The sequence below is a fragment of the Grampus griseus genome (assembly GCF_964374135.1).
Source record: "Grampus griseus genome assembly, chromosome: 3".
Lineage (NCBI taxonomy): Eukaryota > Metazoa > Chordata > Mammalia > Artiodactyla > Delphinidae > Grampus > Grampus griseus.
Genome location: NC_139019.1, coordinates 33,479,764 through 33,506,033, shown reverse-complemented (window position 1 = coordinate 33,506,033; position 26,270 = coordinate 33,479,764). Strand labels below are relative to the sequence as shown.

Here is a 26,270-nt window from a genome sequence, read left to right as displayed (position 1 = left end):
CTATATGCTGCAACTACTGAGCCTATATGCTGCAACTACTGAAGCCCATGCGCCTAGATCCCGTGCTCCACGACACGTGCACCGCAATGAGAAGCTCGCTCACTGCAATGAAGAGTAGCCCCTGCTTGCCGCAACTAGAGAAAGCTCATGTGCAGCAACGAAGACCCAACACAGCCAAAAATAAATAAATAAAATAAATAAATTTATAAAAAAAGAAAGAATCCGCCTGCCAATATAGGAGACATGGGTTCAATCCCTGGTCCAGGAAGATCCCACATGCCGCGGAGCAACTAAGCCCGTGCGCCACAACTACTGAGCCTGTGCTCTAGAGTCAGTGAGCCACAACTACTGAAGCTCACATGCCTAGAGCCCATACTCTGCAACAAGAGAAGCCACCACAATGAGAAGCCCACGCACTGCAACGAAGAGTAGCCCCCACTTGCCGCAACTAGAGAAAGCCTGCGCGCAGCAATGAAGACCCAACGCAGCCAAAAATAAATAAATAAATAAATTGATTAAAAAAAAAAAAGAATTCTTGGACATGTGTAGTTCAGTTTAGAAAACCTGTTTTCAAAAAAGATTACTTTTGTTAACTTGTTGATTTTAATGGTGGATATCATAAACCTATCAGTTTCCTAGGGCTGCAGTAACAAAGTACCACAAACTGGGTGGCTTAAAACAACAGAAATTGTTTTGGAGTTCTGGAGGCCATAAGTCCGAAATCAAGGGTTTAGTAGGGTTATACTCCCTCTGAAGGCTTTAGGGGAGAATCTATTTCTTGCCTCTTCCAGCTTCTGGTGGCTCCTGGTGGCTCCTGGTGTTCCTTGGCTTGTGGTAGCAAAGCTCCATTCTCTGCTTGTCTTCACATGGCCCCATTTGTGTGTGTGTGCCTGTGTTCTCTCCTTTTCTTATAAGGACACCAGTCATTAGACAAAGAGCCCACCCTACATCTAGGATGATTTCATCCTGAGATCCTTAACTAAGTACACCCCCAAAGACCCTATTTCCAAATAAGATCCCATTCTGTGGATATAGTAGACGTGAGTTTGTGGGGAGGGGGACACTTTTCAACCCACTGCACTTGCCATTACAGTTTATGTGCTTTTATTTGTTTATTTATTTGGCCGTGGTGCACAGCTTGTGGGATCTTAGTTCCCTGACCAGGGCTTGAACCCAGAGCCTGAACCCAGGGCCTGGCAGTGAAAGCCCTGAGTCCTAACCACTGGACCGCCAGGGAAATCCCTATGTACTTTTAGTTTTATGTTCTTAATTTCTCCCTTATGATGCAGTCATCCCTCAGTATCTGTGAGGGATTGCTTCCAGGAGTCCCTGAGGATACCAGCATCTGTGGATGCTCAAGTCCCTTATATTAAGTGACATAGTACAGTCGGCTCTCCATACCCTCAGGTTCTGCATATGGGGATAGGGAGGCTGAATGTTTATTTACTGAAAAAAATCCTAGTATAAATGGACTGTTGCAGTTCAAACCCGTGTTGTTCAAGGATCAATTGTACTTTTTGAGTAACTTTTTAAAATTTTTTGTGGTAAGCGGGCCTCTCACTGTTGTGGCCTCTCCTGTTGCGGAGCACAGGCTCTGGACGCGCAGGCCCAGCGGCCATGGCTCACGGGCCCAGCCGCTCCGTGGCATGTGGGATCTTCCCGGACCGGGGCACGAACCCGTGTCCCCTTCATCGGCAGGCGGACTCTCAACCACTGCGCCACCAGGGAAGCCCTTGAGTAACTTTTAAACTGGTTTAATAGAATGAATAAAATGTCTTCTTTGGTATCTTGTATTAAAACATTGAAATCAATAGGAAGCAGGTTTTTATTAGACTGGATTTATTTTTCATATACAAGAAAAAGGTCATAGTAGCAGTGTCTGTCACATAGTAGGTGCAGGTGCTCAATAACTATTTCTTAAATATGTGAATGAATTTTTAGAATAAGTCTTATTAGTATGGGGAATTCAGTCTATTATTCTTTTCAAAACTACAAGACTGTAAATTAAGGGTTCTGCTTATATGTTCAACTTCTACTATTTATGTTTTATTAAAAGGATATTTAGTTTTATTATACTATGTAATATTCTTTTGAGGATTATCTTTTTAAAAATATCACATTTCACTTACCCTTTCTGGAAAAAGCACAAGTTTTTGAGACAGATCTGGCTTTGTATTTTTGCTTTGTCAGTCACTAGCTGTGTAACTTTGGGCAAGTTATTTCATCTTCCTGTGCCTCAGTTACTTGTAAAGTGTTGCTAATAATACTAGTCTTCCAGGGTTGGTGAGAGTTGGAGTCAGTATGTTTGGGTACAAAGTGGGTATGTCATGAATATTAACTAGTGAGTTGTACACCTTAATTATGTATTATAAATCAACTAGATTTATATGTTAAAAAGTAGTAGTCATTTAAAAAAATCTGATTTCAACTTAAGTCAAATGAACCTGTTTTCACCTCTGTGCTCTTCTATGACAGAATAAGTGTTTCTATAGTTTTTGGGTAGTAGGTGAAATCCTTGTCAAGGACTTGGCACTATGTATATATATGTCTAGCAATATTATGTTGAAAATTAACCAAAGTTAGGAAATGGGTTGAACTTTGGAAGCTAGAAATCTCTGGTATTGATGGGATAGAGGAGGATGGAGCAGGTTAGTGAGATTGAAGCTTATGGGGATGGAAACTAGATGCATAGAAATTACAGCTATTATTTATTTAGTACTTATTATGTACCTGGATCTAAGTGGATAAAAGGGACAAATCAAAGAGCTGAGATAAGATTGGCTATATAGGATTAAATCAGAAAATTTAGGACTGATTAGCTAGGAATGGGGGACAGGTTTGGAAGCAATGGAGAATATATAACCCTGAATAGCAATAGCCATCCTTTCTTTATTGAGCACTTAACTGTGCCGGTCACTATGGAAAGTGCTTTACAAAGCCTACTTCATGTCACCCTTATGGAGTACGCGGTATTCTGATTTTGAATAGAAGGTTGAAGTAACTTAACTTGTTCAAGTCAAACATTTAGTAAATACCTTCGTGCAGGACCAAAGCCCAGATCTTTGTGACTGCAAAGCCCATGCTCTGTACACAGATTGCCTTCTCATGTGGAAGTGGAATTGGGTGCTTAGCCCTACTCCTGAAAAAGATGAATCTGTTAATACCTATCATTGTTTTTTCCTTCTCTTTGAAATTTTTCTTAATTGAATAGAATATTAAAAAGTAAAATTTGAAAAAAAGACCAGAGTAGAATAACTTTTAATTATGGCACATTATCATTTTTATGTAAATATTTTTGTATAGCTGGAAAATGTAGAATACATATACAATTTTTGTTTGTTCTTTTCATGTTTATGAGAGCATTTCATGTAGTTTTTCTATGAGTCTGTTATGTTGGAATGACAATATGTTAAACTGTTCTCTGAAATTGGTCATTTAGGTTAATTGCAGTATTTGTTCTTATATAAGACACTGTAATAAACATATTTATGCACATTTTTTCATTTACTTAATTCTAAGTTAAATTACAAGTCCAGGAACAACAAATTAAAACAAAAATGAAATAGCACCTTTAATGCTATTCTAGGACATTAATTGCCTTTTTATTGCCCTAAAATGTACTGTTGGTTTACACAGCCATGAAAAAGGAATTATTATACTAATATTCCATTAAAAGAACCAAACTGTTGGGACTTCCCTGGTGGTGCAGTGGTTAAGACTCCACACTCCCAACGCAGGGGGCCTGGGTTCTATCCCTGGTCAGGGAACTAGATCCCACATGCATGCAGCAACTGGGAGTTCGCATGCCACAACTAAGGAGCCTGCCTGCCACAACTAAGACCCAGTGCAACCAAATAAATAGATAAATATTAAAACAAAAACAAAAAAACCCCAAACTGATCATGTACTCTGCCTATTGACTTAGTTTGGAATGTCTGCATGTGTGAGAATTTGAATGATCTCTTTACAGTTGTTGTCATGACACCTTCCCCCTCCCTGACATTGTCTTAATTTTTGTTTGAATATTTATGCAATCACACTTTTGTGATTTCTTCCACTGTTTCAAAAGTGAAGAAGTTATGCCTCTATACTTCTAATTAATTTATAATTTGATGAAATGCTCAAGTTTTAGAAAAAAGTTTAGCTATATCTTGATTGTCTGGTGATTGATTTCATTCTGTTTATTCTGCCTTCTTTATTTTTTTGGGGGGGCATCTATTATTTATAGGTGGAATGATAGTCTACTCCTTATTACTCATGAGTTGAATTTTACTTGATTCCCTATGCCTTGTCTATCACCTTCCCTCCTGCTCTTGCTAGTTTCTTCCTAACTTTTTGGTATGTGCTCCATAAAATTTTCTGTCACATATCTGCTGCAACTTACTGCTTTCTAAATGATTTTAGTTGTTCTGTTGTAAAGTTTGTCTTGCACTCTCTTATTTCATAACTTCTTTATTTTCTTATCATCATGAAATAGTTAATAATTTTCCTAGAACATTCACATATTTCTCCAGTGAGCATTATTAATGTCCATTCTTTTAGTTTGCTTGTTTAATTCTTTGGGACTCGTTTTGGTGTTTCTTACCTTACAGTTACTTTGGTCCACTTCAGAGGCCAGGAACGTCCCAGGGACCCAGGCTGCTTTCCATTGGTACTTTCCCTGGCAGCGTTAACTGGCGTATAGTAGATGCTCCATACATAAGGCCAAATGAATGAATTTGAGAGAATGCTTTGCCTTTCCTATTCCGGGTCCTTATTTCATGACAGAATGTACATCAGGAGTTTCAGATAAGCCCTAATTGTTTCTTAAAGTTAATTGGGGTTGAAAATAAGCAGAGTATGGTATAAGAGGAGACTGGTCAATGAATTGGAGTTTCATCAACCAGTTGATGAATTGGGTGATGAATTGGAGTTTAGACCCAAATGGATTCTGCCAATATTAACTGGTATTGTTGCTATTTCCCAGTTCTGTTTCAGTTGTGCAGTTAAAGGGAAAAGGTTCCTACTAAGCCATGCTTGGAGTTTTGGGGGGTAGTTGGGACAGATGAGATTAGTACTTACTCAGTATCAATAAATTAGGTCTCAGAAAGAAGATACTTCCTGAATTAGGGTTTAACAGTCAAGTTGACTCCTCTTAATCACATCTGATTGGTACTGGAGACTGTAGAAAACCTTATCAGAAATTAGAATGTGCTTGATTTCTACAGTTCATTTCAGCTGTGACTATAGGTTTTTCTTCCTCACTGGTTTCATATATATTTTAATGATGTTTTGATGGAAATATATCCAGTGCATTATGTTACCGTGCCATCTTTCAGAAAGCTTCTATAATTTCTTAGCTATGAATGGTTCTTTTTTTTTTTTAATTGAGGTATAGTTGATTTACAGTATTATATTCATTTCAGGTATACAACATAGTGATTCAAAATTTTTATAGATTTATACTCCATTTAAAGTTATTATAAAACGTTAGCTATATTCCCTGTGCTGTACAATATATCCTTGTAGATTATTTATTTCATATTGATACACAGTTTGTACCTCTTCCTCCCCTACCTCTGTCTTGCCCCTCCCCACTTCCCTCTCCCCACTGGTAACCACTAGTTTGTTCTCTATATCTGTGAGTCTGTTTCGGTTTTGTTATATTCACCAGTTTGTTTTATTTTTTAGATTCCATGTATAAGTGATGATATACAGTATTTGTCTTTCTGTCTGACTTATTTCATAGCATTGTTATATATGGAGATATATATATATATATATACCACATCTTATTTATTCATTCATCTGTTGATGGACACTTAGGTTGCTTCCATGTCTTGGCTATTGTAAATAGTGCTGCTATGAACATTGGGGTGCATGTATCTTTTTGAATTAAGTGTTTTTGTTTTCTTCAGATATATACCCCAGGAGTGGGATTGCTGGATCATATGGTAGTTCTACTTTTAGTTTTCTGAGGAACCTCCATACTATTTTCCATAGTGGCTGCGCCAATTTGCATTCCCACCAGCAGTGTACAAGGGTTCCCTTTTCTCCACATCCTTGCCAAAATTTGTTATTTGTAGACTTTTTTTTTTTTGCGGTACGCGGGCCTCTCACTGTTGTGGCCTCTCCCGTTGCGGAGCACAGGCTCCGGACGTGCAAGCTCAGCGGCCATGGCTCACAGGCCCAGCCGCTCCGCGGCACGTGGAATCTTCCCGGACTGGGGCATGAACCTGTGTCCCCTGCATCGGCAGGCGGACTCTCAACCACTGTGCCACCAGGGAAGCCCATATTTGTAGGCTTTTTGATGATAGCCATTCTGACAGGTGTGATGTGATATCTCATTGTGGTTTTGATTTGTATTTCTCTGATGATTAGCAATGTTGAGCATCTTTTCATGTGTCTATTGGCCAGCCATGGATGGTTTTGAGATTAGGTGAACTATATAAATGGTACTTACAAGAAAAGTTAGAGATTCCCTTTACATTGTAGTAGTTTAAAAATGGCACTTTTTGGAGATTAATCCTTTGTCAGTTGCTTCGTCTGCAAATATTTTCTCCCATTCTGAGGGTTGTCTTTTCGTCTTGTTTCTGGTTTCCTTTGCTGTGCAAAAGCTTTCAAGTGTCATTAGGTCCCATTTGTTTATTTTTGTTTTTATTTCCCTTTCTCTAGGAGGTGGGTCAAAAAGGATCTTGCTGTGATTTATGTCATAGAGTGTTCTGCTTGTGTTTTCCTCTGAGAGTTTTATAGTGTCTGGCCTTATATTTAGGATTTTTCTTTTCTTTTTTTTTTTTTTTTTAATATTTAGGTCTTTAATCCATTTTGAGTTGATTTTTGTGTATGGTGTTAGGGAGTGTTCTAATTTCATTCTTTTACATGTAGCTGTCCAGTTTTCCCAGCACCACTTATTGAAGAGACTGTCTTTTCTCCATTGTATATTCTTTCCTCCTTTATCAAAGATAAGGTGACCATATGTGTGTGGGTTTATCTCTGGGCTTTCTATCCTGTTCCATTGATCTATATTTCTGTTTTTGTGCTAGTACCATACTGTCTTGATTACTGTAGTTTGTAGTATAGTCTGAAGTCAGGGAGCATGATTCCTCCAGCTCCATTTTTCTTTCTCAAGATTGCTTGGGCTATTTGGGGTCTTTTGTGTTTCACAGATTGCCAACAAACACATAAAAGGATGCTCAATGTCACTAATCATTAGAGAAATACAAATCAGAACTGCAATGAGGTATCACCTCACACCAGTCAGAATGGCCATCATGAGAAAATCTACAAACAGTAAATGCTGGAGAGGGTGTGGAGAAAAGGGAACCCTCTTGCACTGTTGGTGGGAATATAAATTGATACAGCCCCTATGGAGAACAGTATGGAGGTTCCTTTAAAAACTAAAAATAGAACTACCATACCACCCTGCAATCCCACTACTGGGCATATACCCTGCGAAAACCATAATTCAAAAAGAGTCATGTACCACAATGTTCATTGCAGCACTATTTACAGTAGCCAGGACGTGGAAGCAACCTAAGTGTCCATAAACAGATGAATGGATAAAGAAGAAGTGGCACATATATATATAATGGAATATTACTCAGCCATAAAAAGAAACGAAACTGAGTTATTTGTAGTGAGGTGGGTGGACCTAGAGTCTATCATACAGAGTGAATTAAGTCAGAAAGAGAAAAACAAATACTGTATGCTAACACATGTACATGGAATATAAGAAAAAAAATGGTTCTGAAGAACCTAGGGGCAGGACAGGAATAAAGACGCAGTCGTAGAGAATGGACTTGAGGACACGGGAAGGGGGGAGGGTAAGCTGGGACGAAGTGAGAGAGTGGTATGGACATATACACACTACCAAATGTAAAACAGATAGATAGTGGGAAGCAGCTGCATAGCACAGGGAGATCAGCTTGGTGCTTTGTGACCACCTGGAGGGGTGGGATAGGGAGGGTGGGAGGGAGACGCAAGAGGGAGGGGATATGGGGATATATATATATATATATATATACATATAGCTGATTCACTTTGTTATACAGCAGAAACTAACACACCATTGTAAAGCATTATACTCCAATAAAGATGTTTTAAAAAAAAATGGCACTTTTACTTTATGATTCCCTGATAATCCTTTGGGTTAGACTATGTTGCGGTTGAACATTTGCTCATGTGCTGGGAAGATTTGTATTGTGGGAGTATTGTGAAAGTTAAGAAAGGATCTGGGCGGGTCCCAGCATCAGCTTCGAGAAGGCTCTCGGCCTCTCGGCGTGCCACGGCCCGCAGGCACCCGGCACATGCCCGCCCCTTCGCCACAATGCCCAAGAGGAAGGTCAGCTCCGCCGAGGAAGAGCCCGAGAGGAGATCGGTGAGGTTGTCAGTTAAACCGGCTCCTGCAAAAGTGGAAACGAAGCCAAAAAAGGCAGCAGGAAAGGATAAATCTTCAGCCAAAAAAGTGCAGACAAAAGGGAAAAGAGGAGCAAAGGGAAAACAGGCTGAAGTGGCTAACCAAGAGACTAAAGAAGACTTACCTGCAGAAAACAGAGAAACTAAAAATGAGAAGAGCCCAGCCTCTGATGAAGCAGGAGAGAAAGAAGCAACTCTGATTCATATCGCACATCCGGTCCTATCAGCGGTCCCTGTCTCCCTGCTTGTACAATCCAGAGGAATATTCTTATCAACTATTTTGTAAATGCAAGTGTTTTAGTAGCTCTAGAAACAGTTTTAAAAAGGAGGGAATCCCACCTTATCCCATTTTTTAAGTGTAAATGCTTTTTTTTTAAGAGGTGAAATCATTTGCTGGTTGTTTTTTGGTACAACCAGAAAATAGTGGAATATTGAATATGGAAGGCTTTGATTATCTTGGGTGTCAGCTTAACATTCCACAGATGAGGGGTAGCTTTTATATCCTATAATACAAAGCATACTAAATGGCAGTTTGGAGTCAGTTGTGCATTTAATGTCTTAAACACTTGAAATTACTTCTTTTCCCATGTTGTTTTTGGTTGAATTGTTTCCTAAAGCAAACCACTCACTCCCTGATCTTGGCTCTCCTGGTCAGAATTTTGTGTACTCTGTAACATCTTGGTTGTGGTAGTCCAGTTCTTCTCGTAACTTTGTTAATGTGCTCTGAACGATTGACAATTTGAGTATGTAGTGTATATGATATTAAATTGTGAATTAGTGGGACTTACGATGTAACAGCACATCAGTATTTGAAGATATTGGTACTTGATACCCTGTCAAGGAAAATTTGCCTCCAAATTTTAAGCTGGAAAGTCACTGGAATAACTGTTCAGAAAAGAATCACAACTACATGATTTTTTAGATTTTTGGTACGTATGTTAAGAAATGTATACAATTTAGGAACTTCCCTGGTGGCACAGTGGTTAAGAATCTGCCTGCCAATGCAGGGAACACGGGTTCAAGCCCTGGTCCAGGAAGATCCCATGTGCCTTGGAGCGACCAATCCTGTGCACCACAACTACTGAGCCTGCACTCTAGAGCCCGTGCGCCACAACTGCTGAGTCCGTGTGCCACAACTACTGAAGCCCACGCGCCTGGACCCCATGCTCTGCAACAAGAGAAGCCACCGCAGTGAGAAGCCTGCGCACAGCAAAGAAGAGTAGCCCCCGCTCGCCGCAACTAGAGAAAGCCCGTGCCCAGCAGCAAAGATCCAACACAGCCAAGAAAAAAAAGAATTGTATACAATTTAAATGTCTGTGCTGATCCTCAAAACAACCAGTAAAATCTCAATTATGAAAAAAAAAAGGAAAGGATCTGGACAAAATAGAAGGTGAACTTAGGTGGTAAGTTACATTCTTGAAAGGGACTGAGTTAGGACTCTGATTTAAACACTTTTCTTTGAGTCTTATTTAACAAAGACTTTTTCTTCTATTGTGAAATATCTGTATAACCTAACCTTAAATTTAATATTATTAACTAAAATATTTAAGCAAAGTAGCAAATGCTTAAAAAATTCAAAATAATGAGGAACCACCCCATCCCCTGTCCACCCCTCTCAGCTGCAGGGGGTTTCATGGGGCAGAAGATCCCTTCACTCATTGTCTTGGTTAGCTTGGTGGGGAAAAAAATGTTAAATTGTTGAAAACCATTGGACCCGATGATCTGTAAGGTTCTCTTTAGTTCTAAAATTCTAAACTTCTTATTGTTAAATCGTCAAGAGCACATATTAAGTGAGGAGCAAACAATGTGTCTTTTTTTTCTTTTAGAAAAAATAATTATCTCATTCCTCCCGTGATTAAAAACCTGCAGTGGTTCCTAGTCCTTGGGGGTTTTTAAAGGATGGTCAGGCTCGGCTCCTTCCTAAGTCCCAGATCAAGCAGGAAAGTCTATTGAGATTGGAATAATGAGAATAATTCTTTGTTTAAAATAATGTTTTAAATACAAGGAGTTTAAAATATCAATGCTGAGTTTTCAATTTGGAAATAGTAAAAAATATTATATTAGTCTGCCAGCGCTGCCATAACAAAAATATTGCAGACTGAATGGCTTTGACAACAGAAATTTATTTTCTCACAGTCTAGAGGCTAAAAGTCTGAGATTAAGGTTTGGTTTCTTCTGAGGCCTCTCTCCTTAGCATGCAGATGGCTGCCTTCTCTCACTGTCCTCACGTGGTTTCCTGTGTGTACCTCCTCACGTGTGTTTCTCTGTGTATCCGTATTTCCTCCTAAAGGCACACTTGTCAGGTTGGATCAGGACCTGCCCCAACTGTTTCATTTTAACTTAGTCATCTCTTTAAAGGCCTTATTTCCAAATACTATCACATTCTGAGGTACTAGGGATTAAGACTTCAACATATGAATTTGGGGAGAGACACAATTCAGCTCATGAAGGATTTCTTGTTATCATTACCCTTGATTTTCAGCTGGTAATTATGAAGATTGCCAGGGAAAGCTCTTTGATATTGGTCTTACAAACTATGTTCTAATTTAGAAGAGAACATTTTCTTCCTGAAAAACTAAAACTCTAAATCACTTATTTAAAACTGAAAAAAAATTTTTTTTGAAAAGTAATACATGTATATGTTAAAATGTCAAATAGTGCTAAGAGGTCTATTTATAAAACAATTTCCTACCCCCACTTTCAACTCTTAGCTGTTTCTTCTTGTATTTATCTTTTTAAAAAAAATTTTAATTTTTTATTTTATTTTAATTAATTTATTTTATTTTATTTTTGGCTGCATTGGGTCTCCATTGCTGCGCACGGGCTTTCTCTAGTTGCGGCGAGCAGGGGCTACTCTTCATTGCAGTGTGGTGGCTTCTCTTGTTGCAGAGCACGGGCTCTAGGCACGCAGGCTTCAGTAGTTGTAGCACGTGGGCTCAGTAGTTGTGGCTTGTGGGCGGTAGAGCACAGGCTTAGTAGTTGTGGCGCACAGGCTTTGTTGCTCCACGGCATGTGGGATCTTCCTGGATGAGGTCTCGAACCCGTGTCCCCTGCATTGGCAGGTGGATTCTTAACCACTGTGCCACCAGGGAAGCCCTGTTTTTTTAAAACTTCCACATTTCTAATTGATAATGCATGCATAAAAGTTATCTTAATTCTTGTTGACAGACTTTTTGTTAAATTCTTATTATGGTTGATGAGGATTTTAGTTCGTTCTTAAGTTATTTTATTTTTATATTGAGGTATAGTTGATTTACAGTATTATATTAGTTTCCAATGTACAACATAGTGATTCAAAATTTTTATAGATTGTACTTCATTTATAGTTATTATAAAATATTGGTCATATTCTCTGTGCTGTATAACATATCCTTGTAGCTTATTTATTTTATGCGTAGTAGTTTGTACCTCTTTATCCCCTATCCCTATCTTGCCCTTACCCAATTCCCTCTCCTCACTGGTAACCACTGGTTTGTTCTCTTTATCTGTGAGTTTGTTTCTTTTTTGTTATATTCACTAGTTTTATTTTATTAAAATTAAAAAAAAAATTTTATTGAAGTATACTTGATTTACAATACTGTGTTAGTTTTAGGCATATAGCAAAGTGTTGTGGATATATATATTCTTTTTCAGATTCTTTTCTATTGTAAGTTATTATAAGATATTGAGTATAGTTCCCTGTGCTGTACAGTAAATCCTTGTTGTTTATCTATTTTATATATAGTGGTATCTGTTAATCCCATACTCCTAATTTATCCCTTCCCATCCTTTCCCCTTGGGTAACCATACGTTTGTTTTCTATGTCTGTGAATCTGTTTCTGTTTTTTAAAAAAGTTCATTTTTATTATTTTTCGATTCCACATACAAGTGATATCGTATAATATTTGTCTTTCTCTGTCTGACTTCATTCAATATGATAATCTCTAAGTCCATCCATGTTGCTGCAAATGGCATTATTTTATTCTTTTTTATGGCTGAGTAATGTTCCTGTGTGTGTGTGAGTGTGTGTGTGTGTGTGTGTGTGTGTGTGTATGTGTGTGTGTGTGTATCACGTCTTCTTTATCCATTCATCTGTTGATGGACACTTAGCTTGCTTCCATGTCTTGGCTATTGTAAATAGTGCTGCTATGAACGTTGGGGTGCATGTATCTTTTCTTCTTCGTTTTTAAAATTTTTTCTGGCCTTTTGGGAACAGTGTCATCTTAGGAGGAACTTGCCTTTCTCCTCTTATGCTTTTTTTTTTAAAAAATAAATTTATTTATTTATTTTTGGCTGCGTTGGGTCTTTGTTGCTGTGTGTGGGCTTTCTCTAGTTGCGGTGAGCGGGGGCTACTCTTCATTGCGGTGCACAGGCTTCTCATTGCGGTGGCTTCTGTTGTTGCGGAGCATGGGCTCTAGGCGTGTGGGCTTCAGTAGTTGTGGCGCACGGGCTTAGCTGCTTTGTGGCATGTGGGATCTTCCCGGACCAGGGCTCGAACCTGTGTCTCCTACATTGGCAGGCGGATTCTTAACCACTGTGCAACCAGGGAAGTCTGCATGTATCTTTTTGAATTAGAGTTTTCATCTTTTCTGGATATATGCCTAGGAAGTGGGATTGCTGAATCATATGGTAGTTCAATTTTTAGTTGTTTTAGGACCCTCCTACTGTTTTCCATGGTGGCTGCACTGATCTACAGTCCCACTAGCAGTGTAAGAGGGTTCCCTTTTCTCCACACCCTCTCCTGCATTTATTATTTGTAGATGTTTTGATGATGGCCATTCTGACCAGTGTGAGGTGATACCTCATTGCAGTTTTGAATTGCATTTCTCTAATAATTAGAGATGTTGAACATCTTTTCATGTGCCTATTGGCCATCTGTGTCTTCTTTGGAGAAATTTCTATTTAGGTCTTCTGCCATTGTTTGATTGGCTTGTTTATATATATATATATATATAGGCTTGTTTATATTTTTGATATTGAGAGAGCTGTTTGTATAGTTTGGAAATTAAGCCCTTATTGGTCTTATCATTTGAAGATATTTTCTCCCAGTGCTTAGGTTGTCTTTTCATTTCCTTTGCTGTTCAAAAGTGTATACGTTTGATTAGGTCCCATTTGTTTATTTTTGCTTTTATTTCTTTTGCCTTGGGCTGATCTAAGAAAATATGCCATGATTTATGTCAAAGAATATTTTGCCTATGTTCTCTGCTAGGGAGTTTTATGGTATTATGTCTTGTATTTAAGTCTTTAAGCCATTTAGAGTTTACTTTTGTGTATGGTGTGAGGGAGTGTTTGAACTTCATTGATTTACATGAAGCTGTCTGGCTTTCCCAACACCACTTGCTGAGGAGACTGTCTGTCTGACTTACTTCACTAAGCATAATAACTTCCAGGTCAAAGATTTTAGTTCTTTTGTACCTTTTCCTCTACACCCTCATTCTCCTAATATAATTATGTCACACTTTAAAAAAAATCCATATTTGGTGTTTTCCTAATTGTGACTGTGTAAAAACTATCTGCTAAGCCAATACTATGACTATATTTACTTATAGAACTTTTCATTTTTCCTGGAGTTATTAATTTACCTCACTTTTTCATTTGCTTAGTTTTCTTCTAACCTAAGGTTAAATTCTCCACATCTTCAAATGCTTCTGTAAGATCTTTCTCAATGTAACATTACGTACTTTCAAACCTGTCAGATAATTTATCTGTCTATTCTTTTTCTCCCTAGAAATAACCGTCCTGGATCCTCTGCAACATTTCTGTCTGGATTTGTTGCCTTCCAGCCTTCTACACAGCTGTTACCTATGACTTTGCTTCATTACCTTATTGGGGATTCTCTTCTTTTTCTCCTATATTGGATCCCTTCTTACTGAATACCATCTTGGTTTCTTTTTACTTATTTATTATTTAAAGAAAAATTTTTTTATTTTTAATTTTCTTTTTGAATTTTCTTTTATTTTTTATACAGCAGGTTCTTATTAGTTATCCATTTTATACATATTAGTGTGTACATGTCAATCCCAATCTCGCAATTCATCACAGCACCCCCTCCCCACTACTTTCCCCCCTTGGTAGCCATAAGTTTGTTCTCTACATCTGTGTCTCAATTTCTGCCCTGCAAACCAGTTCATCTGTACCATTTTTCTAGGTTCCACATATATGCGTTAATATATGATATTTGTTTTTCTCTTTCTGACTTACTTCACTGTGTAAGACAGTCTCTAGATCCATCCATGTCTCTACAAATGACCCAATTTCGTTCCTTTTTATGGCTGAGTAATATTCCATTGTATATATGTACTACATCTTCTTTATCCATTCGTCTGTCGATGGACATTTAGGTTGCTTCTATGACCTGGCTGTTGTAAATAGTGCTGCAATGAACATTGGGGTGCATATGTCTTTTTGAATTATGGTTTTCTCTGGGTATATGCCCAGTAGTCGGATTGCCTGGGTCATATGGTATTTCTATTTTTAGTTTTTTAAGGAACCTCCATACGGTTCTCCATAGTGGCTGTATCAATTTACATTTCCACCAAGAGTGCAAGAGGGTTTCCTTTTCTCCACACCCTCTCCAGCATTTGTTGTTCATAGATATTCTGATGATGCCCATTCTAAATGGTGTGAGGTGATACCTCATTGTAGTTTTGATTTGCATTTCTCTAATCATTAGTGATGTTGAGCAGCTTTTCATGTGCTGCTTGGCCATCTGTATGTCTTCTTTGGAGAAATGTCTATTTAGGTCTTCTGCCTGTTTATTTATTTATTTATGGCTGTGTTGGGTCTTTGTTGCTGCGTGCGAGCTTTCTCTAACTGTGTTGAGTGGGGGCTACTCTTCACTGCAGTGTGCGGGCTTCTTATTATGGTGGCTTCCCTTGTTGGGGAGCATGGGCTCTAGGCACGCGGGCTTCAGTAGTTGTGGCACGTGGGCTCAGTAGTTGTGGCACATGGGCTTTGGTATTTGTGGCTTGCAGGCTCTAGAGTGCAGGCTCAGTAGTTGTGGCGCACAGGCTTAGTTGCTCCGTGGCATGTGGGATCCTCCTGGACCAGGGCTCGAACCTGTGTCCCCTGCATTGACAGGTGGATTCTTAACCCCTGTGCCACCAGGGAAGTCCCTTCTGCCCATTTTTTGATTGGGTTATTTGTTTTTTTAATATTGAGCTGCATGAGCTGTTTATATATTTCGGAGATTAATCCTTTGTCCGTTGATTCGTTTGCAACTATTTTCTCCCATTCTGAGGGTTGTCTCTTCATCGTCTGTAGTTTCCTTTGCTTTGCAAAAGCTTTTAAGTTTCATTAGGTCCCATTTGTTTATTTTTGTTTTTATTTCCATTACTGTAGGAGGTGGATCAAAGAAGATCTTGCTGTGATTTATGTCAAAGTGTTTTTCCTATGTTGTCCTCCAGTAGTTTTATAGTGTCCGGTCTTACATTTAGGTCTCTAATCCATTTTGAGTTTATTTTTGTGTATGGTGTTAGGGAGTGTTCTAATTTCGTTCTTTTACATGTAGCTGTCCAGTTTTCCCGGCACCACTTATTGAAGAGACTGTCTTTTTCCCATTGTATATCCTTGCCTCCTTTGCCATAGATTAGTTGACCATAGGTGCATGGGTTTATCTCTGGGTTTTCTATCCTGTTGCATGGATCTATATTTCTGTTTTTGTGCCAGTACCATATTGTCTTGATTACTGTAGCTTTGTAGTATAGTCTGAAGTCAGGGAGTCTGATTGCTCCAGCTCCATTTTTCTTTCTCAAGATTGCTTTGGCTATTTGGGGTCTTTTGTATCTCCATACAAATTTTAAGATTTCTTGTTCTAGTTCTGTGAAAAATGCCACTGGTAATTTGATAGGATTGCATTGAATCTGTAGACTGCTTTGGGTAGTATAGTCATTTTCACAATATTGATTCTTTCAGTCCAAGAACATGGTATATCTCTCCATCTGATTGTGTTGTCTTTGATTTCTTTCATCAGTGTCTTATAGTTTTCTGAGTACACGTCTTTTACATCCTGAGGTAGGTTTATTCCTAGGTATTTTATTCTTTTTGTTGAAATGGTGAATGGGAATGTTTCCTTAATTTCTCTTTCTGATCTTTCATTGTTAGTGTATAGGAATGTAAGAGATTTCTGTGCATTAATTTTGTATCCTGCTACTTTACCAAATTCATATATTAGCTCTAGTAGTTTTCTGGTAGAGCCTTTAGGATTCTTTATGTATAGTATCATGTCATCTGCAAACAGTGACAGTTTTACTTCTTCTTTCCAATTTGTATTCCTTTTATTTCTTTTTCTTCTCTGATTGCCATGGCTAGGACTTCCAAAACTATGTTGAATAATAGTGGTGAGAGTGGACATACTTGTCTTGTTCCTGATCTTAGAGGGAATGCTTTCAGTTTTTCACCATTGAGAATATGTTTGCTGTGGGTTTGTTGTATATGGCCTTTATTATGTTGAGGTAGGTTCCCTCTATGCCCACTTTCTGGAGAGTTTTTATCCTAAATGGTGTTGAATTTTGTCAAAATCTTTTTCTGCATCTATTGAGATGATCATATGGTTTTTCTCCTTCAATTTGTTAATATGGTGTATCACATTGATTGATTTGCATATATTGCAAGAATCCTTGCATCCCTGGGATAAATCCCACTTGATCATGGTGTATGATCCTTTTAATGTACTGTTGGATTCTGTTTGCTAGTATTTTGTTGAGGATTTTTGCATCTATGTTCATCAGTGATATTGGTCTGTAATTTTCTTTTTGTTGTATCTTTGTCTGCTTTTGGTATCATGGTGATGGTGGCCTCATAGAAGGACTTTGGGAGTGTTCCTTCCTCTGCAAATTTTTGGAAGAGATTGAGAAGGATGGGTGTTAGCTCTTCCTTTTCTAAATGTTTGATAGAATTCACCTGTGAAGCCATCTGGTCCTGGACTTTTGTTTGTTGGAATATTTTTAACCACAGTTTCAATTTCATTACTTGTGATTGGTCTGTTTGTATTTTCTATTACTCCCTGGTTCAGTATTGGAAGGTTATGCCTTTCTAAGAATTTGTCCATTTCATCCAGGTTTTCTATTTTTATTGGCACAGAGTTGCTTGTAGTAGTCTCTTGTGATGCTTTGTATTTCTGCAGTGTCTGTTGTAACTTCTCCTTTTTCATTTCTAATTTTATTGATTTGAGTCCTCTCCCTCTTTTTCTTGATGAGTCTGGGTAAAGGTTTATCAATTTTGTTTATCTTCTCAAAGAACCAGCTTTTAATTTTATTGATTGCTATTGTTTTCTTTGTTTCTGTTTCACTTATTTCTGCTCTGATCTTTTTGATTTTTTCCCTTCTACTAACTTTGGGTTTTGTTTGTTTTTCTTTCTTTAGTTCCTTTAGGTGTAAGGTTAGATGGTTTATTTGAGATTTTTCTAGTTTCTTGAGGTAGACTTGTATTGGTATAAACTTCCCTCTTAGAACTGCTTTTGCTGCATCCCATAGGTTTTGGATCATCGTGTTTTCGTTGCAATTTGTCTCTAGGTATTTTCTGATTTCCTCTTTGATTTCTTCAGTGATTTCTTGGTTATTTGGTAACGTATTGTTTAGCCTCCATGTGTTTGTGTTTTTTACGTTTTTTCCCTGTAATTGACTTATAATCTCATAGTGTTGTGGTCAGAAAAGAAGCTTGATATGATTTCAATTTTCTTAAATTTACCAAGGCTTGATTTCTGACCCAAGATGTGATCTATCCTGGAGAATGTTCTGTGTGCACTTGAGAAGAAAGTGTAATCTGCTGTTTTTCGATGGAATGTCCTATAAATATCAATTAAATCTATCTGGTCTGTTGTGTCATTTAAAGCTTGTGTTTCCTTATTAATTTTCTGTCTGGATGATCTGTCCATTGGTGTAAGTGAGGTGTTCAAATCCCCTACTATTACTGTGTTACTGTCAATTTCCTGTTTTATAGCTGTTAGCAGCTGCTTCATGTATTGAGATGTTCCTATGTTGGGTGCATATATATGTATAATTGTTATATCTTCTTCTTGGATTGATCCCTTGATCATTATGTAGTGTCGTTCCTTGTCTCTTGTAACATTCTTTTTTTTTTTAACATTCTTTATTTTAAAGTCTATTTTATCTCATATGAGTATTGCTACTCCAGCTTTCTCTTGATTTTCATTTGCATGGAATATGTTTTTCCATCCCCTCACTTTCAGTCTCTATGTGTCCCTAGGTTTGAAGTGGGTCTCTTGTAGACAGCATATATATGCGTCTTGTTTTTTTTGTTCTTAAAATTTATTTATTTTATTTATTTATTTTTGGCTGCATTGGGTCTTTGTTGCTGCGCGCAGGCTTTCTCTAGTTGTGGCGCACAGGGGCTACTCTTCTTTGCTGTGCATGGTTTTCTCATTGCGGTAGCTTCTCTTGTTGCAGAGCACGGGCTCTAGGCACACGGGCTTCAGTAGTTGTGATACTCGTGCTCTAGAGCGCAGGCTCAGTAGTTGTGGTGCACGGGCTTAATTGCTGTGTGGCATGTGGGATCTTCCTGGACTAGGGCTCGAACCCGTGTCCCCTGCATTGCCAGGCGGATTCTTAACCACTGCGTCACCAGGGAAGCCGTGGGTCTTGTTTTTGTATCCATTCAGTGAGCCTGTGTCTTTTGGTTGGAGCATTTATTCCGTTCACGTTTAAGGTAATTATCGATATGTATGCTCCCATTACCATTTTCTTAATTGTTATGGGTTTGTTTTTGTAGGTCCTTTTCTTCTCTTGTGTTTCTCACTTAGAGAAGTTCCTTTAGCGTATGTTGTAGAGCTGGTTTGGTGGTGCTAAATTCTCTTAGCTTTTGCTTGTCTGTAAAGCTTTTGATTTCTCTGTCGAATCTGAATGAGATCGTTGCGGGGTAGAATAATGTTGCTTGTAGGTTCTTCCCTTTCATCACTTTAAATATATCATGCTACTCACTTCTGGCTTGTAGAGTTTCTGCTGAGAAATCAGCTGTTGACCTTATGCGAGTTCCCTTGTATGTTATTTGTCATTTTTCCCTTGTTGCTTTCAATAATTTTTCTTTGTCTTTATTTTTTGTCAATTTGATTACTGTTTGTCTCGGTGTGTTTCTCCTTCAGTTTATCCTACCTGGGACTCTCTGTACTTCCTGGACTTGGGTGGCTATTTCCTTTTCTATCTTAGGGAAGTTTTCGACTGTAATTTCTTCAAATATTTTCTCGGGTCCTTTCTCTGTTTCTTCTCCTTCTGGGACCCCTATAATGCGAATGTTGTTGTATTTAATGTTGTCCCAGAGGTCTTTTAGGCTGTCTTCATTTCTTTTCATTCTTTTTTCTGTATTCTGTTCCTCGGCAGTGAATTCCACCATTCTGTCCTCCAGGTCATTTATCAGTTCTTCTGCCTCAGTTATTCTGCTATTGATTCCTTCCAGTGTATTTTTCATTTCAGTTATTGTATTGTTCATCTCTTTTTGTTTGTTCTTTAATTCTTCTAGGTGTTTGTTCTTTAATTCTTCTCTGTCTTTGTTAAACATTTCTTGCATCTTCTCGATCTTTGCCTCCATTCTTTTTCCGAGGTCCTGGATCATCTTCACTATCATTATTCTGAATTCTTTTTCTGGAAAGTTGTCTATCTCCACTTTATTGTTTTTCTGGGGTTTTATCTTGTTCTTTCATCTTGTACAAAGCCCTCTGCCTTTTCATTTTGTCTGTCTTTCTGTGAATGTGGTTTTCCTTCCACAGGCTGGAGAATTGTGGTTCTTGCTTCTGCTGTCTGCCCTCTTACCATCTTGGTTTCTTTCCTGATTTTGATGGAATATTAATTCTCCACTAGGTCCTTAAGAAAGCGTGTTTAGAAGCTAAATTTTTGGAGACTTTGTCTCTGTTGAAAAATGTCTAAATTCTATTATAACCATTTATTATCTGGGTATAGCATTCAAAATTGAAAGGTAATCACTTAAAATTTTTTTCTTATTTTTCAAAACAGAAATTACATGCTCATGAACCTAAATTTTAAAGGTTCAAGAGATTATAGAGAAAGTGTGTCTAACATGAGGGTGGTTTTTGATATGATGCAACTGTTCTGTATCTGATTATAATGGTGATTACGCCAATTTCTACATGCCTTAAAATCCATAGAACTGCACAACAAAAGAAACAAGTTCAATTTGTATATATGATAGTTTAAAAAATGAAAAGTAAATTAAGAGAATTTAAAAGTACAAAAAGGTAGAGAGGGCTTCCCGCGTGGCGCAGTGGTTAAGAACCTGCCTGCCAACGCAGGGGACACGGGTTCGAGCCCTGGTCCGGGAAGATCCCACATGCTGCAGAGCAACTAAGCCCATGTGCCCCAGCTACTGAGCCTGCGCTCTACAGCCCATGAGCCACAACTACTGAAGCCTGCGTGCCTAGAGCCCGTGCTCCGCAACAAGAGAAGCCACGGCAATGAGAAGCCCGTGCACCGCAAAGCTGCAACTGGAGAAAAGCCCACACGCAGCTACAAAGACCCTGCACAGCCAAAAATAAATAAATAAATAAATAAATAAAAAGGTAGAGAGCAAAAAGAAGTTTATTTCTTTCTCTCTCCCTTAGCCTTCCAGCTTTAAACATCTAAACGTTCAGGGGTAAATCAGGCAGAATTGAAAGGAACTTGACATATGTTCACTACTATGTATAAAATAGATAACTGATGAGAACCTACTGTATAGCACAGGGAATAGTACTCAATGTTCTGTGGTGACCTAAATGGGAAGGAAATGCAAAAACAGGGGATATATGTATACCTATAGCTGATTCACTTTAATGTACAGCAGAAACTAGCACAACATTGTAAAGCAGCTATACACCAGTTAAAAATTAAAAAAGAAAAAAAGAACTTGGAACTGCGCAAGTACATTTGGAGAATGCTAAGATTACTACTCTTAGAATAGTTCTAAATATGTTATTAATCAAACCTGGCGCTAATTTATTAAAATTATTTCTCCTACAGTTGGCAAACATGAATTGACTGGGCATAAAGTTGCTGTGAAGATACTCAATCGACAGAAGATTCGAAGCCTTGATGTAGTAGGAAAAATCCGCAGAGAAATTCAGAACCTCAAGCTTTTCAGGCATCCTCATATAATTAAACTGTAAGATCTGATTGTATTAAATATAGTCATATCATTTTTTCATCATTTTTGTTAACCTTCTTAATCTGACAAGTGAGAAAGATGAGTGACATTGCTTTGGTCTGTTCCTGAGGGTTTTCAGATTTCTTCCTGTTCATGTATTTATCTAACCCCATTCATGGTCCCTTAAGCCTAAGTTCACATTTTGCCCTTGTGATGATCAGATGTTATCTTTCTCATTTTCGGGACTGATGCCGTTCTGATAGATAACTTTCAGTGCCCCTATTGCTGTAGAACCCACAATGATTTGCTAGTAAAAACTCCTGCCATCCAAATTTCCACATGATATCAGCTCGCCTCACTAGAGACCATAAAGTAGGGTCTCCACTCCCCCACGCTGCTTATATCTGATAAAACAAGTAACAAATCATAGACTTTCAGGAATCCAAATCCAAATAATAGAATTTCAGGAATCCGAATTTCAAAAGGCAGTAATATTACCATTGTTTTACAGCTGACAATTGTAGGATCTACAGTTAAGTTATTTACTACTCAGCTTTATTATGCAGGCTATAAATTAAAACCATTTAGGCTTTTGTATTGAACTGGTGACTCAAAATTTGTTTCACTCTCACCTCTTCTCATGTGTTGAGGTGCCATGGTTTTAAATACCATCCTTATGCTGACAGCCCTTAATATACATCTCCTGCTTTGAAACCTGTTTCCTGAATATGCACACTGCCTATTCTACATCTCCATTTGGGTGACCATGAGGCATGTGAAACTCGATCTGGCCCAAACTGAACCCTTTATTACCCTCCGGTGCCTGGTCTTCCTGGTCTTTTCACCATCTCAGTTAATATCAGTTCCTCAGGGCAGAAACTTAGGAACTATCCTTAACTTTCCTATTTCTCTCACTTCCCAACCTCCATTCCATCCCTTCCTTCACAAACTAAGATCTCATTCTAGTTCCTTCATTATCATCAACCCAGTGTGGGCCCCCTTCACCTTTCTCATGGACTACTGCCGTAGCCACCTGCTTCCACCCTACTGCCCAGTCAGTTCTTCACGTTGCTGCCATCGATTAAAGTTACCCTTTTACTTGGCCAGATCATGTGACTGCTTTGCTTAAAACCTTCAATAGCTTTCTTTCTCCTATAGAGTAAAAGCCAAAGCCTCATCATGACTTTTAAGGTTCTGTGTCCTCTGCTGTCCAGTTACCTCTTTGACCCCACATCCTGTTTCTCTCTCCCAGCTCACTCTGCTCTAGCCTTCCTACCATTGCTCAAATGCGCCAGGCAGGTTTCCCCCGGGGGCCTTTGCACTTGCTGTTCCTCTGCCTGGTTCACCTTCTTCCTAGATAATGGCATAGTTTGTTCCCTGATTTCCATTAGGCTCTGCTTAAATGTTACTTTATCAGAGAGGCCTTCCTTGAATACCCTGTATGAAAGATTTCCCTTAGTTTTGCTTTGATTCTCTTCATAGCATGTTCCACCACCTGAGATACTGTTTTTTATTCAGTGTCTGTTTCTTGGCTTCTGGAAAATAAACTCCACGAGAGCAGAGAATTTGTTTTGTTCCCTGCAGTTTTCCCAGCGTCTAGCACAGTGCCTGGTGTATTATAGGTGCTTAGTAAACACTTATTGAATGAATGAATATACATGTTTTAATACTGGTAGATAATGTTTTCTCTTACCAGGTACCAGGTCATCAGTACACCATCTGATATTTTCATGGTGATGGAATATGTCTCAGGAGGAGAGCTATTTGATTATATCTGTAAAAACGGAAGGGTAAGCAGTTCTGATTTAATCCTGTGTATATTTTGTAATTCCCCTGATCCCTTACTAGCATCAGAATATCAGAAAGCAATTCTGTTAAGAGGTCTGTTTAATAACCAGCTCCCTTAGTCATGTATTTGCCTAGAATCATAGACTATTTAGAGCTAAGAAGCGTCTTAAAGATTATCTCCTTAGCCTACTTACACAGATATGGAAACTAAGAGTCACAGTTTATTTATTTATTTTTTAAAAAATTAAATTAATTTATTTATTTACTTTTGGCTGCATTGGGTCTTCATTGCTGCGTGTGGGCTTTCTCTAGCTGCAGCGAACGGGGGCTACCCTTCGTTGTGGTGCGTGGGCTTCTCATTGCGGTGGCTCCTCTTGTTGCAGAGCATGGGTTCTAGGTGCGTGGGGCTTCTGTAGTTGTGACATGTGGGCTCAGTAGTTGTGGCTCGTGGGGTCTAGAGCACAGGCTCAGTAGTTGTGGTGCATGGGCTTAGTTGCCCCGTGGCATGTGGGATCTTCCTGGACCAGGGATTGGACCCGTGTACCCTGCATTGGCAGGTGGATTCTTAACCACTGCTCCACCAGGGAAGTCCGTCATAGTTTATTTATTTTTATTTATTTACTTTTTATATTTTGGTCATACTCTGTGGCACGTGGGATCTTAGTTCCCTGACCAGGGATTGAACCTGTGCATGCTGCATTGGAAGCGCAGAGTCTTAACCACTGGACCACCAGGGAAGTCTGAGACTCACAGTTTATATATATGCTCAAGGTCACATAGTTTATTAATGACAGAATTGGATTGAGACTCCAGAACTCACGATCTTCAGACTTTGCTTCTTGGGCATACAAATACTTTTAATATATATCTTAAATTATGCATGTAATCCTTAAAAAATATATTATTAAATACTTAAAGATCTAGGCCTTGCTAGTCAACCCTAGTCACATTTAAATTGCATTCATTTTTTGGTTTCAGAAATCTGATGTATCTGGAATAGTAAGAACAGGCTCCATGAAGGAGGTGGGAATTAGACTTAAAGAATTTAGAGTTGGAAGGAACTTTAGAAGACATTTTGAACAGTGTCTTAAGTTACAGATACAAAAACTGAACATTGCCCCCTGCGCATACTTTTTCTTACACCCAGGGTATGTGGTATACAAAAACCTCTTTCTGGAAGAGCCACGTCAAGCACTGAGAAGCCAATTTTTTTCCCTCCCAATCTGACATTCTTTATATCATTCACTCATTTGTTCTATGTAGCATATCCTTACTTTCATCAAAATCATTAACCAAATTAATTTTGATTTTACCATTTCTTAACATGGTTCATTTGAATTTCAGGTATTCCACTTGTCTTTTCACTCCCCACTCCCTGCCCCCGCAATCCCGCACAAATATTCTGTCTAGAAAAATGGAAACAGACACAAATTGAATTGGCATCTTGCTTTCTTATCTTTTGTTTTTCATGTCTTAATCATTTTGCTTTACATTGTGGGGATTTTCCTCAATTTTATCTGTTGCATATTAAAATTCCAGCTGTTTTTTTTTTTGTGGTACGCGGGCCTCTCACTGTTGTGGCCTCTCCCGTTGCGGAGCACTGGCTCCGGACGCGCAGGCTCAGCGGCCATGGCTCACGGGCCCAGCCGCTCCGCGGCATGTGGGATCTTCCCGGACCGGGGCACGAACCCGTGTCCCCTGCATTGGCAGGCGGACTCTCAACCACTGCACCACCAGGGAAGCCAGTTGTCTTTCTTTAAATAGCCTATTTTTGTTGTTGTTGTTCCACTGAGATAATAAATGTATCTGTCTGAGGATGACAATTAGTTTAAAATTTTTTTCTTCTTCTCTTCCCTGGATTGCTTCTGTACCTTCTCTGCTCCCTGCTCCCTGTTTTTTTTCTATTCATTTTATTGGTCTTTGTCTTTTGTGCATGACCCTTGCTCAGATACCTGGTGATTCTGGGTTGTCCACTCATATTTGAGAGTGAGATTCTAAATGCCAAGCTCATGAGGATGGAACTTATTAATTGGTGGGCCTTCCCATAGGTTGAATAGGTACGGACCTGTTTGTTTTACTAGGAAACACCAAATGTTAACAATTACAAATATTTTTCCTTGGATCAGAAAGTTGCTCCAGAAGAAACCTTCCAGTTTCCTTGAGCGTGTTAGCTTAGCTGCCAGTGCTCTGCGAGCTAAATGGGGAAAGGCCCGCAAGCCTTACTGGTTAGTATGTTGACTTTCATTTTATCCCCATGTTTTCCTTCTGGTGCCTCATTCCTACTCTGGTGTCCTTGAGAACAGAGCTGGTTCAGCCTTACTAAAGAGTAAATCGTGGGTCTTATTCCCCAGTAAGGGTGAGCTTAAAACTTCTTTATTCCATCAGTTGTCCTGTTTTCAGTCCACTTCTCACTTCTACCTTCAGAAATTCCCCACACTTCCAATATCTAAGCCCTTCCAGGAGTCTGCGTGCAGATGAGTTTATCATTGATTTCCACCCCTAAAGGCTTATTAGATTTCAGCTTTTTGTGGTTGGCCAAGTCTTCATCACTGTTAATCTACTCTCTAGCTTAGTGACTCCTTGATTACTGCTGTCTGTTCTCTTGCTCTTTTGTCTTTATATGCTGTCATCTTAGTGATGTTTCAAGGAGTGGAGACAGAAGGTTCCATCTGCCATGCTTAAATGGAAATATGCTTTGACTTTTCTAATCTTTCTTTGTAGACTTCCCCTCCTTGATCCTTTGTACTCTATTTATTATTAATAGAGTATAATTTTCATTTTTGTAGCCTATCTAGTTATTTTACCTCTTGTATTTTGCTTAATCAATTAAATTTTCTTCTCTTTCACATTTAGAACACATTCTTTTTTTCATTTAGTGTATTTGATATGAAGTCGTATTAAAAAATGAACCTATATTCTAGAAATAAAGGTATTAGATTGCTAATGCATTATTACTTTCTCTAGAGGAAGGGTATCTCTGAGTGCTTTGATAGTTTTAGTTTTGCTTTCAAAAGAAATTA

General features: G+C 38.6%; 2 protein-coding genes across 2 annotated transcripts in view; both read left to right on the top strand.

Moving 5' to 3' along the window:
- Positions 1–26,270, top strand: part of PRKAA1 (protein kinase AMP-activated catalytic subunit alpha 1) — a gene marked incomplete at its 5' end in the record, with an annotated part of 46,319 nt that overhangs the window by 6,274 nt on the left and 13,775 nt on the right. Inside the window, 2 exons of the mRNA XM_082651144.1 lie at positions 21,339–21,480; positions 23,159–23,252. Coding sequence (XP_082507270.1) covers positions 21,339–21,480; positions 23,159–23,252 — 236 coding nt within the window. The remainder of the gene's footprint in view (positions 1–21,338; positions 21,481–23,158; positions 23,253–26,270) is intronic.
- On the top strand, positions 8,306–8,680 carry LOC309820918 (non-histone chromosomal protein HMG-14-like; the record flags this gene model as incomplete). The annotated part of the gene is made up of 1 exon (XM_082651991.1): positions 8,306–8,680. One exon carries the CDS (start codon positions 8,306–8,308, stop codon positions 8,678–8,680), a length of 375 nt encoding a protein of 124 aa, XP_082508117.1.